This window comes from Trachinotus anak, unplaced genomic scaffold (genome assembly GCF_046630095.1).
Source record: "Trachinotus anak isolate AG129_WGS33_773 ecotype Australia unplaced genomic scaffold, CSIRO_AGI_Tana_v1 ptg000010l, whole genome shotgun sequence".
Lineage (NCBI taxonomy): Eukaryota > Metazoa > Chordata > Actinopteri > Carangiformes > Carangidae > Trachinotus > Trachinotus anak.
This window is the reverse complement of record NW_027273861.1, coordinates 26,374,126-26,389,629: the sequence shown is the minus strand read 5'-3', so window position 1 is coordinate 26,389,629 and position 15,504 is coordinate 26,374,126. Positions and strand designations below refer to the sequence as shown.

The following is a 15,504-nucleotide window of genomic DNA, read 5'->3' as shown; positions in this document are numbered from 1 at the left end:
AGATCTTGAAAGGAGGATGATTAAGCCAAAATCCTTTGTTGTTTAAAATAAAAACACATTTATGCCCAAGGATGTTCTAAGATACAGCTGATGTAAAACCAATACACACACGAATGTGCGCTTTTTGTGGCCAAATATTCATGTTGTGTTTTAAAAGACAGAGATCAGGGAATTTAGAGACAAATCTAGAACAAGACGATGCTCCTTTTTTTACTCAAAAACGCTTTAACTGAAAAGGCCAAGAAAACACAAGGAGAGATCTTTTGTTTGAATATGAGTGCTCACGGCAGGATTTCTAATGAAGACACTTTCAAAGCCAATTTGCAGATGATACTCCTCCAACAGAATAACAGTAATAATAATAAAGTGTTTCACAAACGTAAACATCAATGATTTTCTGGGTAACAACTATTTTCCTCTAGCTCAGATAAATCATTGGACAGGTGCAAGCAACAAGCTGCCCACAAGGGGGAGCCACAGTCTTATGGATCAGCCGTGACTGTAGTAGACTCTAGAGATCACAACCACAGATGTATAATTTATCAGTCAAGCTGTTTTGATACACGGTCATTTTTAACTATTTAAACTCTAGATCACCGAAGTCGCCCTTAATTGCATAAAAGAAAATGTAAACAATATATGTCGTCTTTAATCTGTCTGATCACCACTGATAAAACATGAAAGCAACCTTCGGCTGCTTCAGTGAGCTGTGTGGATGGAAGTTACAAGAGAAGAACTGAGTAGAAACAAGGTAATTAAAAGGAAATTTGGTGTAAGACAGATAACAGCTGATTTTTGTTTGTTTGTTTGTGTCTTGATAACTTAGTCAGATGTCAAATATCCACCTGCGTGAACTTGTGGTATGGGAGGGGGTCTGAAGTCAGCAAAGCAGCAAACAGTTCATATCACACCTCATATAGGACATCTAAATCCACATTTCACTTTAGAACATTTATATTTGAACCATACGTACTCCAATGACTCGGTGAAAAGAAAAAAAATCAACATTTTACTGACGTTAACTGACATCACTGCAGATCCCAGATCAGCAGGTGACTGACAATCGCTGTTTGTTATTCACTGAGATTTTAGGAAGCTACAGTTTGAAAGTGAGGGGGGATATTTTACACCACAGTGAAATATTGCAACAGATTTCTAAATCTAGACTCTCACACAGTTTATACCCTGCAAACATACTGTATGTAAGATGTAATTATCTGACAAACTATTCAGCAGAATCACTTGAGAATCTGCTCATCCGCATTGACTCCATTTGCCTCCTGTGTAACATGGCATTAATAATGGACAAACTGCAGCTGGTGGGAGCTTTATGGATACACGAAGAGATGGTAATGATTTAATAACCGTATGAGTCAGCAACTGAGTCACTAGTTGTCTTCTCGAAATTAAAGTTAAATGATGAATTGACAGTTTCTAGACTGACGCTTCACACCCACGACTTAAATGAATTCACCGTTTGTCACATGGGCTGTACGGAGGCTGAATGTTTGAAGAACTCCTCTTGTAGGCTTTTCTATTTATAGATCAGCTGTCTCGTCAGTTAACTCAGTTACTCAACATCTGAAGTCAGAACAGTCAGTAAAATCTGTGATACTTCCTATCCATAGATCAAAGTGTTGAACATCTAAAATCACCCACGGTGTCCCAGAACTAAGCAGCCTTCCTAAAATAGCTGTCAGAGCTCTGTGAGCAGCCTCGCTCCTTCAGACTGACTATAGCAGCATGTTTCTAGGACAGACTGCCATGTGCAGCAGGCCTGTGGGATCTGCAACCCCAACAGGCTCTCAGCACAGGCACACATTGACGAAATCAGTCAAACTCAAGAGCAGAAATGAATAAAAGAGTTTGGCATATTTGTAATAAGACATCATGTGTGCATGTGATCACAAATCGATTTCATGAGTTAAATATTTAAGTTTGTTGTTATAACTTCATTTTCCAAGAGATCTCACAGGTATAAAGAGGCTGTAAAGATAAACTAAGCACAAAATTACACTATTCATGATGTGCAGATGCATTAACCTGTCAAGTATCAAAAAGTCTTCTCATATCATCAGTCCTAATGAGAGAGTTTGCCAAACTCAGGTACTATGTTTGACTTATTCCATCCTGTCTAGTGATGCTAACAAGGGTTTCCCAGTATTTCAGGAGGTTTAGTTTTGAGTCCTAAGTATATAAGTGATGTGCAAAGGAAAGAGATTGCATCACATTTCAGGTTTCTTTCAGATACATAAACCTCAATTAAACTGCAATTTTCCAACAGTTTCTAGCAGAAAATCACAGACTCAAAGCGACTCAAAGTTAACCAAGTCAACTGCTGCCCTACAGACAGACAGACAAACAGATAGACGAAACACTGCAGTAACGAGCAGCAGTTTCCATGGCAACTCTGAGGTAAAGCCGGGGAGGCTGTGATTGGCTGGCAGGCCAGGTCGGGTCGTACCATGTCGGAGGGTTTGAAGGGGTTCCCCTGGCCACTGATGCCACCAGAGATACTGAAACCAAGACCAGGGTTCTTCTCTATTCTCACACACAACTAGAGAAAGAGGAGGGGGAGAAAAAGAAAGACAGAAAGAAAGCAGAAAGAAAGACAACTCAAAGTGAAATACAAAGATCACGACAATCTCTGCACAAACAAAGAGTAGACAACATGTACAACAGTGGAAGACTACTTTCATGTGACGTGTGACACGTTCTGGCAGCCATATTGTAGGTCGTCAATTCTCTGGAAACAACAACTGAGCCACAAATATCCGAGTTTTCTAACTGGCATAATGAAAGCCATCTCATACTAGGAAGCGAAAAGCAGAACCCCTCAGGAAGATCAGCTGATTTGTCTGGTGCGAATGACTTCATGTTCCTACCTAAACTGGTGCAGTGCTCTCCATCTGTTGAAGTACCTCAGATTTAGAACTACGCCTCCAAGGTTTTTTCTAGACCTGCTTCTGCACAAACTGTTGCTGTTAGGAGGCTAAAATTGTACTGTATTTTGTCTCCTTCAGTGGACTGTTCATCAGCTTATCTGGGACCATCTAAATCCACTCGCCAACCTCAGCGTCTGATCTGGTAACAATCAGTTTTCAGTGTGGCAGAGCCAGAGCTAAAGAAAGCTGAAGTCAGTTTAAATTCAGCTCTATTAAACCATTCTCCTTTATTTGCTGTGTTACTGAATGGACGTGCAAAACTAATATCCCTTCTAACCCAGTTATTATTTATTTAGCTGACATTTGAGCAGAGCCCATTTTCAAACAGAACGCCATGCTGTCGTAGGATGTGGTTTGCAGACAGGCAGATGGACAGACAGACAGATACCTGTTCCTGGAAACCATCCGTGCTCTTCTGGCCTTTTGTCTGCAACAGGCAGCGAGCGCTCTGAGGCCGTGGGTTGGTGTGGGTGGTCATGACAACTTGGTTGCTATGGACCATGCCCTGGTTGCCATGGTACTGGGGGTTGGTGGCGGGCTGATGGGAGGCGTGGGAGGAATGTGGGTTGTACTGGGGCTGGTTCCCAGATGGGGAGAGGGCCATGGGCAGGCCGCTGCTGGGGTAAGCCTGACCAGAGGAGGGATGGGCTGGATGGAGACAAGAACGAGACTGGTAGAGTCTAACACTAACACTATTGTGTAGACCTGTATGCATATATACTATTCCACTATTATCCTGTAACTGAAGATTTAAAAATTAAAACCAGGCCAAATTTAAGTGACTAATTGATTAGTTGACTAATTATTGTAGCTCTATGATCAACAGCAAACATTTTCAGAAGAATCATTACACAAGGGTTTGGCTGATGGATGCTAATGGTCAGCGTTGGGATGTCAGTGTTTAAAGTCCCTTGATTAAATGTTACTGGCTTGGAGTCTCCAGACAACAGAAAAACAAAGATACAGTGTATTGATGACTGTTTTATAAAACCAATTTGTTTAAAAGAGTTTCTACATTACAACTTGTGCACTTTTAAATTGTTTAACCCTCCAAATAAATCTGTACAAGCACAATTTTTTGGGGCTATTTACCTTGAGACATGTTGCCTTGGTACTGACCAGGCCCCCCAGAGGGAACCACTGACAGGGGCATCCCTGGTTGGTATTGACCCCCCTTGTTCATCATCCCGTCGTAGCCTTGCTGCCCGACCACACGATGAGGCGTAGTGGCCGAGGAGGAGGAAGAGGAAGTGACGATCATGGTGTTGTGTGATTGGTGGGAAGGGTTGTGGGAGTGGGCGCTCTGTGGAAAAGGACGGGGTAGTTAGAGACATGGCATGAAAAATACTTTTGCTCACAGACACATCCACGCAGAGGAATGGATACTACTCCCACCAAGCCTCAAGATCCCTATTTTTGGAATGATCAATAGATTCTTTTCGTAGCTGAAGAGAGAGCCTGTATCTCTTACTGCTGTTGAGTTTAGCCAAATATTGTCATAGTATGTTACTATTGCACCATCTTGACAGTCAGTGTAAAATAGGCTGAATATAACACAGGTAAACTGAGGTGAAATGGTTCACAACAACTATCACCTTTTTCATGAGGTTGTCCGGTGGGACGTCCCGCCTGCCAAGTGAGTAGGGGGCCCACTGGTTGCTCCCTGACACCCCCTCTTGGTCATTATCAAGCATGGCGGCCTGCTGAGAGGGGGTCTGAGAGAGAGAGAGACAGGGACAGAGAGACAGGTTGATCATTACTGAAAATGAATATTTAACTTTAATAATTAAATCCATGTATTAACCTTTTCCCGCCTGAGTTTCAGGCAGATTTGAGTGAGTTAATTAAGTGATATTTTGTTATGTTTTAAGTATGATTAGGGCTTTTACTGCTCAGTGAACCACCAGTCAACATGGGGCAAGGTCTCTTACCCCCACCTTTTACACCAAGAGCCTCTGACTTAAAGTCTCTGAAAACTTCAAAATGTTAGCATTTCTCTACAGAAAATAAACATGAACAATTAAATGATAAACAATAAAACCTTTTTTAAATTATAGATATTATTTATTAGTAGTTTATGACTCAAAAACTCAGCCAATCTGTTTCATCAGGACAGTGTGAATGAGCTGAGCTTGATCTGAGACGGTAGACAAGGTAGCTTTAATAATCTCAGTTGTAACAGCAGTAATGACACACAGTTAAATAATAGTTCATGGTAGCTGGAGTTGGGTGAAGAGGCAGTGGCAGCTACTCTCTATAATTACCTATGTGTGCAGTAATAACAGCAGTACCAGGGGTTCGTTGTTCTCAGAGGGATACTCACAGCGTTAGCAGACGGAGGTGGAGGTAGTGGCAGCCAGCGGCCAGCAGGGGGCTCATGCTTAGTGTTATTGTAAAGGTTAAAGTTCAAAGTGCTGCTGCGCCCCTGGCCGTGACCCCCGCCCTGACAGAGCATGCCCAGCGTGAGCGTGTTGTGCTTTAGGACACCACTCTGATTGGAGAAGACAACATCACATGACATGGGTGAATGTAGTGGGGAGGGGAGGGTGGGGCGGAGCCAACACAGCGGGCTGCAGCGTGGTGACAACACACTGTGAGCTCCACAAACAAATAAACAAACAACCGTAACACTGATAAAACAACAACAACAACAACAACAGTGCAGAGTTGCTGAAAGCACAGAGAAATGTTAGCTAGTGATCGCTCAATACACACAGAACATTATGTCATACAAGCAACAACTGGTGGATCAGTTCATTCCAACATTAGTGTGTACGTTTAGTTATGTGGTGACGTGTGATTATTTAAACAAACCCAGTCCCCAACTGAAAACCAATCACCACAAGGGTATTATTATGGTACTTTTCTAAACTTCAATTTATCGAGCAACAATTGACAGTGTGTTTCAGCTCTGTCCAAATGCCCACACCAACTTTTTGTTGTTTTTGACAGAGTGGATGTATTTTGCACCATGTGACAGGCTCGGAGGATCATATGACGTAATAATACCCCATTAGGATCCTGCACGCTGTTAAAAGTGGTTTTATTACTGTGCGCTCCAGACCTCCTCCCTACTACGTCTGATTGTCCTGTCTGTTGAGGCACCGGTTCTGATTACAGAAATCAGTGTGACATTTTAGAAAATATGTTTATCCGCCTTCTTACTGCGAGTTAGATGAGACGCTTGATAGCACTTTCATGTCTGTACAGTAAATCTGAAGCTACAGGAGCCAGGAGCCATAGAGACTGGAAACAGGGAGAAACAGTTAGCCTAGCTGTATCCACAGGTAAAATAACCCCAAGCTCCTTCGTTCATAGGTTTTACAGCCAATACAAAGGTTCATCAGTTTAATTTACCTTTTTAATAGCACATAGAATGTAATTTAATACCTGTTTCACCTTTATACCGATCAAAGTTTGAAAGTATGGTGGAAAACCAGTCGTCACAAAATTAACTACATTTATTTTGTTGGGGAAAAGAAGAGATATTTACTAATCTAACTTTTGGCAAGAAAGCGAATAAGAGTATTTTCCAAAACATTAAACTGCAACTTTAAAGCTCAAATGTCCCCGAATCAGTGTTGATGCATATGCTTTGATTGCAATGCCCTGCAAAATATCCTCTTCCTTAACTTGCGACTCTATTAATTCTGAAGATCTTGTGATTTTTTTTTTAAACAGGTGAAAATATCAACCACCAAAGAGTAAGTTTATTTCAAGAACTGAGTATCTTAAATTAACTGCACATTTTTGTTTTACAAACAATCTTTCATCAAACTACATTAAAATCAATCTACTAGAATTATCTTGGTGACTTTTCACATGTTAAAAAAAAAAAAAGACTTTAAGACAACACAAGATCAAATTCTCGTCACAATGCAGATTTTGTTGCATTGTATTTCAGGACATGTGATTTCTTCAGCACATATCCACAGTAGTGAGTGTGCAGTAGGTCAGGCTGACAGAGCGACAGTGTGGAGTGGACACACATGCAGCCAGACACATATCTGGTCAACCTCACAACACAGACTTACACAGATACAGACAGGGAGGGCTTCCGAATGCTGTATGTGTGCGTGAGTGTGTTTGTGTGTGTGTGTGTGTGTGTGTGTGCATCTCCCTCTCCGGTGAATCTAGGTTGCACTGACGTACCCTGTCCAATCGTTTGGCCTCTATGTGCCTAAGTAGCTGTTGCCTCCAGTCGGCAGGCATCTTGGAGGTGATGTCTTCGGGTTTCTGTGGTACGACAGGTCTTACTTTGATGGTGTCGTCAGTTGGTTTTTCAGGGCACGTTGCCAGGGTGTAGTCAGGGGGCATCTTCTCCAGCAGGGCGGCCATGGTGGGACGAGCTGACACTGGACGGGCCTGAGGACAAAATGTTAAGTTGTCATCACGATGGTAAGAAATAAAGTAGGACCCGATAGTGATACAATTATTTCAACTGCACTAATCAATATATTTATCTTTTGTATATGTGTGTGTGAAAGGTTTCGCTCGTAGTGACCAAACTATAGAGAATTAGCACCAATAGCATTAGCATTTCAGCAACTTTCAGTTTATAGTTTTGGTTTTACAGCTGCAACCCAAATGTTTTGGTTTTCATGGTGAAGCTTTTAACAGCCCAACAGACAGTGATTTCCCTCAGTACTCGGTGGATGCAAAAACAAAGATATTTATCAGGTGACCAGAAACGAGAACTTTAAAGGAATGCCAATGCCATGCTCCATAGATAACGGATGTGTTTAAAGGCAACTGTTTGCTAATATGTTTGTATGTTTGTAACAACTTAATAAGACAATATATATGAAGGTAAGTATTGGATAAATCATCATTTTAACCTGATGAGTGAAAGATTACCAAAGTTAATTCAACCTGAGGTAGCTGTCTCTAAAACAATGCTGATATAAACAATGAAATTCAAATATTTCATAAATGACAGCCGACTGACAAAGAACTAGCACAGCAACTATTGTTACATCCAGTAGCATGACATTTTGGCAAGTTTAAGTATCCTGTGGTGTCATGAGGGCTACCAGATAAACACAAAGCCTGCAGGAATGCAGAAACTATACCAAACAATCATAGGGAAGATGGAGTTGAGCCTCAAGGTGAAACTCTCTACATAACAGGTGATGTATGTATAGTCCAACCATTCACTCTTGATCTTGTGCTCCAGCTAAAGACTGCAAGGATGAGACTGCAGTCATAATTGCTTAATATTCGTTTCACAGATTTTCGCTTCTTTCCTGTGCTCTGCTCGTTCATGCTGAAAGGTGTGAGATGAAGTGCTTTGCACATCTAATCAGTATGCGGCTGGACATTCCATCCCCGTGACTATTTTGGGAAAGTCTGACTTGGGGCAAACCCAGAACATCCTGAGGGGATTATTTATGGACTTGGGATTGCCTTGGGATGTGGGGTATGGATGAAGCAAAGGAAACCTGCTGTAATTTACTGCATACTGTGCTGTATAGTGTGATGCCAAGTCCTCGTATTGTACCTCTAAAACAAATTAGGCCATTTGTCAGTGCCCTCCAAAATGACTCAGACAAGCATTTTTCATTTTTAGGCAACAAGATTTACCTGAGTAAATGGTGGGGGAAAGATGGTGATCATGGCTAACAGAAACCAAAGTTTTTTACTGTTGTTGAAAACAGGATGCAAACCCCAATTTGACCCAAGTCAAATTCCCTGTACCTCAGTCCAGTCACTGAGGTTTTTCCTATGACTCTTTGTTCAGCTTCTGTATAACAACAATGCTACTCGTCCTCTTCAACATAAACGTATGGATTTTTCTTTGACATTTTTAAGCTGTTTGAACAAACAGCCAATACTGCTACTTCTCCCAGTAGCAAAGGGCCTGTAATTCAGAAATACAGCCATTTTGCTATTTTTCTGCTTGATGTTTTTATTGATTTTTGGAGCAGCATCATTGTACGAGTACATTTACACAGTGCATGAAAAACACTAATTAATATGCACTGTTGGTATTGCTTACTTGGGTAATAGTTCGTTAATGAAACAAAAGAAACACTGTATGAGGTCTTTTTCCATTATTATGAGGATTAAAAACAAAGTGGCCTCACCAGAATCCAATATCTGTCAAACCAAAGCAACTCTACTGTGATATTACTTCACACACTGGATATTAAAAAATTTACTTAAAAGGACCTGAGCGGTTATTTGGTCAAACTGTCCCAGATATATCGCTTACATTTATTTTACACTTAACCTTTAAGAAAAACCTTCAGAATTGTTCAAATAATCAAGTCAGTTAATTGATTAGTCAATTGATACAAAGTTAATCTGCAGCGAATTTGATGATCAACTCATTGTCATTTTCGAGAAAAATTGCGAAACCTTTACTTGTTTCAGCTTTTCCAGTGTCTTGATTGGCTGCTATTCTGTTTTATATCAGTGTAAAGTGAATATCTTTGGTCAGACAAAGACGTCACATTGGTCTCTGGAAAAATGTGACGGACATTTTTCATTTTTTTCTGAGACATACAGAAAAGATAACTACAAGTAATTTGCAGATTTATCTATAATGAAAATAACTGTTGGCTGTAGCTCCAGTTATTTTAATTGTAATTTTATGGGATCCCAAAACACGTTAGTGAGGCAAAGTGGAAACATGTTGAGACACACAGTTAAAGCAAAGACACGGTTTAAACAGCAGCAGCTGAGGTGACAGACAGTCAGCCTACCTGAGACGCTCCGTAGGTCTCGGTGCTATAGCTCCTCGCAGAGAGGGGACGGCGCTGAGTCAGGCTCTTGGTTGGATAACCAATCATGGGCTTCTTCTGTTCCTGGTAGGTGGGATAGTCGTCATCGTAGCGACCGTTTCTCTTGTTGTGCAGCATCTGACTCTGGCTGTCGGCCATGTTGGCGAGAGCAGAGTGCTCCATGGGGGTGGAGTAGGCAAGAGCCCGACTATAAAGTGGGGGGTCCGCCTGAGGAGAGGAGAGAACCATCAGACAAGAAAACTTGAAAAAAAATCTCCCCTCAATCAAATTCACATTTTTCCGGTTAATTCAGTGGATAGTGTGCCATAACGGAGGGTTAAATTTAAAAAGTGGTACATATCAGCATTAATATTATATGAAACATGAAATAAAGGTTTTGGTTCAATGTAGACTTAAACAGTCAAAGGACCTATGAATCCAGAAAAGTCAGTCTTGTGTGAATAGTTACTACAGAAGCTTTGTGCCTTAATGAAACCACCAGTTTTCAGCGCATCATCGAGAAAATGTTGTTTTTAGAATGTTAATTAAATGTAAATGCAGCACATTTCAATGAGCCATGTGAGAGGGAAATAATGCAGCTCATCAGAAAACACATCTGCTAAAAATGAAATCTTTCAAGAATTAATAAGTACTGGTGTCTCTTGCTTTATTTTGCTTAGTGTAGTAATATTGGCCATACTTCAGCCATCTGAAGACAAGAACAGAAGCAGTGCTGGAAATTTCTTTTGCCCAGAGTCATGTCTGTCATGAGCAGATATGTAACACACAGCTTTAATTACAAATGATCTTTGTCATTATTCATTTCATTTTTGACAGTACGACAACCACACACACACACACACACACACACACACACACACACAGGTATAATTAGGCAGACAACATAGCTCCTACCTGCTGTCTGTACTGAGCCTCCTGCAGCGCCTCCTGCTGGGCTTCATGGACTCTGCGGAACAAAGCGAGCTCTGTGGAGCTCACCAATGAATCTGCTCTCCTCAGAAACCCTGGCCTGGAGCGCTGCGTTGGGATTGGCTGCTGCTGCTGGCTGGGCGGGCCATCCTGGTTGATTGGGGATTGAGGGAAAGAAAACATCTCCAGTGGTGGATACGCTCGATACCGAGGGCTCACCAACTCCTTCGGTAATGTCTTCCCTGGCTGATTTATGTACTCCAAGGCCTTCGATGCATGGTTGACATAATCTGGGGTGTTGGGGAAGGGCGGAGGGACCCGACGGTCCATGGTCACCTGATTGATGAGAATGGTTACCAGTGAGTCCATGGAACATGTTAGGCAACATTGTCATCAATCAAAACCCACTGATGGTACCTCACAAGAAGACAGTTGGTAAAGTTACACTGTGCTACAACAGGAAAATAAAACAAAATAAAATCTAAATCATAAGATAAAAAAAGAAAATAAAGTTAGTAAAAAGGCTGCTGCAATAATCAACTATTGCTCCCAAATCTCTCCATTAAGAGTCTACAGCTGCTAACCTGGGGATTGTAGTTCTGGTCGAAGTGGTAGGCTTTGTGTGGGATGGCAGGTTTTTGGTTCTGTCCCGACTGGCTGTGGTTGCCGTGTCCGTGTCCTGGGAAGCCCATCTCATCGTCTAACATGGGGGCAGACTGTGATCGAGCCATGCTGGTCTGCTCCATAGAACCAGGCAGCTCTTGACGGTCCAAACTGGTCTGCTGCTCTATGGATGAACTGTAGCTGTCCATGGGGATACTGCAGAGAGAGGAGAGAGCTTCAGCTTCAGCAGTTGACACTTGACACAGTATTTGACCATTTTATTAAATGAAAGTCAACCTACCTGTAGACCTTGTAGGAGCCCATGTCAATCTCATCAATGCTCTGTGACTTTTTAAACTTGGACCTCGTCTCTTTCATCATGGGGGACAGACGGTCCGAGCTTTTACTCATCACCACCGTCACCTTGTTGCCCCCGCTGACACTGAGCTGATCCTTCCTATTCTGCTCACCCTGATTGTCGTGGTACGTCCAGCTGCCGGGCAAAGGTCCTGCTCCTTGTTCCAGCCTTAGGAGCAAAAATCACGGGATGGACATGAAGTGTTAAACTAATGAGCCCCAGAAATTAAGCACTGGCAGTTTGAGACGAGCAGTTTTATAATAGTAGGAGCAGAAAACAAGGACAGGTGATGCAGTGCCATTAAAGCTTAATTATCAGATGGAGATTCATTTTATTTCTACTCCACTATTAGTTTTATTTGAATATGATGAGAAATGAAGAAGGGATCCAGAAGGGTATGTTTTCTGTTTAATTTGATTATTGATTATCCAAAGTCAGTAATCTAAAGAAATTGAAAAAAGGCAAATCTTAATATCTCAGAGCCCAAAGTGATGTGTTTGAATATGATATTTTTTCCCAAGAAAAGTCCAAAGCACAGAATTATTCAACTTACTGAGAAAATCGGAAAAAATTGTGGAGGGTAACATTTTCAGATTCCAAGAGGCTGGATCCAATTAATATTTGTCTTTTTTGATTGATCACAAACATTTATGCTTGAATAATTATTTGACTTTTTGATTGATTAACTTATTATTAATTCAACTATTTGAGATTGAAATGACTTAAAGCTGGAAAAGTTTCAGCTCCATCATTCACCTTGGGTCCATGTCCTTGCGGTCAGGGTTGGGGCTGGAGGTGGGCGTCAGGTCCAGCTTGGAGGGAAAAGCGGTTCTGTCCTCCAGCGGGCTGGGGGTTCGGGTCCAATTCTGCCAGGGATTCCCGGGATGTCCGGAGGATTGTGGGTCATTGTCCGGTGTGGAGCGTTGGTTGCTGTGGAAGGGGAGCGTCTGGGTGTCCAGCTCCAGAGGAACTCCTACGATTCGCTCTTGCCTGAGGAGTGGGCGGCGTCCGTGTGTTGACTGGCTGCGAGGTTTGGAGCCCAGCGGAGGGTTTCCCTGACTTGCACTAGACGACGGAGGGTCCAGAGGAGACTCCTCAGCATCGAAACCTGTGTTGTCGTAGTGAGGAGCCTCGGACCAGTCAAAAGGCTCGCTGAGAGGGCGTCGATCCCCACGCTGCTGCAGGGTTCCTGATGGAGGGGTTTCTCTCTGAGATAGCAGGGGCTTGGAGTCAATGGGCTTAGGGAACGACTGAGCCAGTCTACAATAAAAAAATATTAAACACAAATTATGCTGGAAAATAATAAAAATATGGTGAATTACAATGTGCTGTATCTAATCAGAGCCAATGGGCACTGGGAACGGCATAACTATCTCTCCCGCTCCCTGAAACATCAATTTGGCCAACGAACACGTTTGTTGTAATTCATGTTTTTTAACGGCCTTGAAAAGAAAACATTAATGCCTTCAACCTCCCTCGCTGCCACAGTTTGCAAATACCTCCTGTTTCACACGTACAAAGACAAAGTGACAAGTATACAGATTGTGATCTGTACATCACCCCAGGGCATGAGAAATGACAGCTTTAATGTCAAAAAATACCAAATCAAGCTTTCAACCTGCAGGTGCTCCTTAGGACAAGGCATGGAAAAGCATGGGAGGACAAAGAAATTAGTTTTTATATACATTATTAAAGACTAGGTTTACATTGATGGAGTTAATCGAAAAGGTTATTGTTCTGTCAAAAAGGAAACAAATCATCAGGGTACAATCATCCAGTCCAATCAGCTACCAGATTCCTGATTCTTAATATTATCTGGGCAAACTGTCTGAAAATGTTTCTTATGTTTTTGTTCTTTTGTGACGACTCTTACATCAACTTCAACATCAACATAATTGTTTGTCTCTATTTTCAGGGCTGTAAGTTAGTAGAAACTAGTGACATGATTAATGAACACAGTGGTGGGTTTAGCTTTTAGCAATGTCAAAATTATGTTAAATGTACCTGCAGCTCATTGCAGCACTGTTGTTATCACTGTATATTGACAAGTTTATGTTTCAACTATTGAAGATCTTGCTCTGCACATATTGTGGTCACAATATACAACATATCAATAAGTTTAAGTGTTTCCCATCAAAAATAAATGTTTATGTCATGTCATTTTTTAATTCAAATACAGTTAGTAGAATCAGGCTGTGCAGAAAACGTCAGAGATGTGGCCGGCAGGCTAAATGGAGACATTTGTTGTTTATAGCTGCAACGTTCTGATTAGGGCTCAAAATGGTTTCAAAACGTAATTACTCTCCTTATTCCAAATCTGTAAAGTGCTGTTACTGAAGCCTGGAATGCAGCAGTGTACAGAGTGTAAGGCGTCCTAATGAGTCTCTCCGACCTTGACCAAGCGAGCAGAGAGATGAGAAAGACAGAGAGATGAAGGGAGGACAGGACGGATGGAGCAATTGGATAGATGGATAAAATGGATGATAGATAGAGGAGATGGAAGGGGGTGTGGAATCGAAAAAGAGAGGAAGAGATGATGGATAGTCGAAAGGGAGGGACGGTGATGAAACTGAACATGTAGCAGGCCTGTGTGTGTGTGTGTACCTATTGGTCCAGTGTGTCTGAGGGGCCTGGTCCTTGTTTGGGGCCGGCAGGGCGGGAGCGTGTGGGTGTGTGTGTGTGTGTGTGTGTGAGTGTGAGTGTGTGTGTGAGTGTGAGTGTGTGTTGGCAGGCGGGTTGGAGGAGCCCGAGGAGCCCTGTGAGGGAGAGTAGTCGGAGTAGGTGGCTGAGGAGCCGCTGTGGTTCAGACAGTGCAGCTTATCCATCTCCTCATCTGTAGATTCTGGACACAGATGGACAAAGACAGACGGAGAGAGACAGACAGGTCTGTTCAGTCAATGTCACATCCTCCTCTTCCTGATAGTCCTCTCACAAGAGCCCATGTCAGGTCTGAAGAAAACCTCTCTGTCTTTTACTCCTCTGGATTGTTTCCTAAGGTCTTTTTAACCATGGTGGCCATAGTTTCTGTGAACAGCTGATTTATTTCTTTATGTACAATGTGGACATCTCAGATGCATTAACACACATAGCTAATTCGTTTTGATGAATTTCATCACAGATACAGTACAGATCAGTTTCTGAACAAACCATGAACCCTACTGTGACCGAACATGTGGCATCTTTGCTATTTCTGCCCAAAGCAACCGTTAGCTTTAGCAGCAGCTTGTCTCAACATGTTAACATGAAAAGTCTAATCAGTTTTTTTAGGGAACAGAAGATTCCCTGGAAACACATCCCGATAATATGAAGCAGCACTGAAACAATTTGTTGAGGGACAATTTACAGACATCATTTTTGATAATAAAGAAATCGTTTACTCCATTTAGCAAGTGTCAAATCTCAAGCGAGCCAAATTCTAGCTTCTTTAAAATGAGGATTTTCTTACTTTTCTCTCTTTGTAAATTTTATATCTTGGGATTTAGGATTCATATTTCAAGCAAAACATGCAATTTCAAGACTTCACTTTGAGATTTGGGGAATTATAATTTTCTGATATTTTGTGAACTAATTAATCCCAAAATAGCTATAAACTATATCCATAAAATAGGTTGATGGTGAGTGGGCAAAAGGGAAAAGGGTTATAAGTGCAGCTAAGACAGAGCTAAAAATAGTCCTTACATGGAAACCAACAGAGATTAATTCTACACTTTTAATCTTAAAGATATTAAGATACAGACCCTTATTGGGAGCAGTTAATGCTCCCAAATCCCATTTTACTGTTTGAAAACTGAAATTAAACTTAAACTGCTGTATATTAAGTTTCAAATGAGCTACAACAAAATCAGGAAGTGTTACAGAGATTTTCTCCAAGCAGTGATGAGGAGTTGATATTGTAACCAGAGTGATGTTCAGGCCCAGAGATCACTGTATAACACATGGTGAG

General features: G+C 41.7%; 1 protein-coding gene across 9 annotated transcripts in view; it reads right to left on the bottom strand.

Moving 5' to 3' along the window:
* Positions 1-15,504, bottom strand: part of lrrc7 (leucine rich repeat containing 7) — a 121,313-nt gene that overhangs the window by 6,681 nt on the left and 99,128 nt on the right. For all 9 annotated transcript variants that reach the window (XM_071486454.1, XM_071486456.1, XM_071486451.1 and 6 more), the window contains 12 exons: positions 14,166-14,403; positions 12,318-12,821; positions 11,505-11,729; positions 11,185-11,419; positions 10,586-10,936; positions 9,653-9,898; positions 7,098-7,310; positions 5,269-5,436; positions 4,541-4,660; positions 4,038-4,248; positions 3,334-3,593; positions 2,465-2,557 (listed from right to left, as the gene is read on the bottom strand). In XM_071486454.1, coding sequence (XP_071342555.1) covers positions 2,465-2,557; positions 3,334-3,593; positions 4,038-4,248; positions 4,541-4,660; positions 5,269-5,436; positions 7,098-7,310; positions 9,653-9,898; positions 10,586-10,936; positions 11,185-11,419; positions 11,505-11,729; positions 12,318-12,821; positions 14,166-14,403 — 2,864 coding nt within the window. The remainder of the gene's footprint in view (positions 1-2,464; positions 2,558-3,333; positions 3,594-4,037; positions 4,249-4,540; positions 4,661-5,268; positions 5,437-7,097; positions 7,311-9,652; positions 9,899-10,585; positions 10,937-11,184; positions 11,420-11,504; positions 11,730-12,317; positions 12,822-14,165; positions 14,404-15,504) is intronic.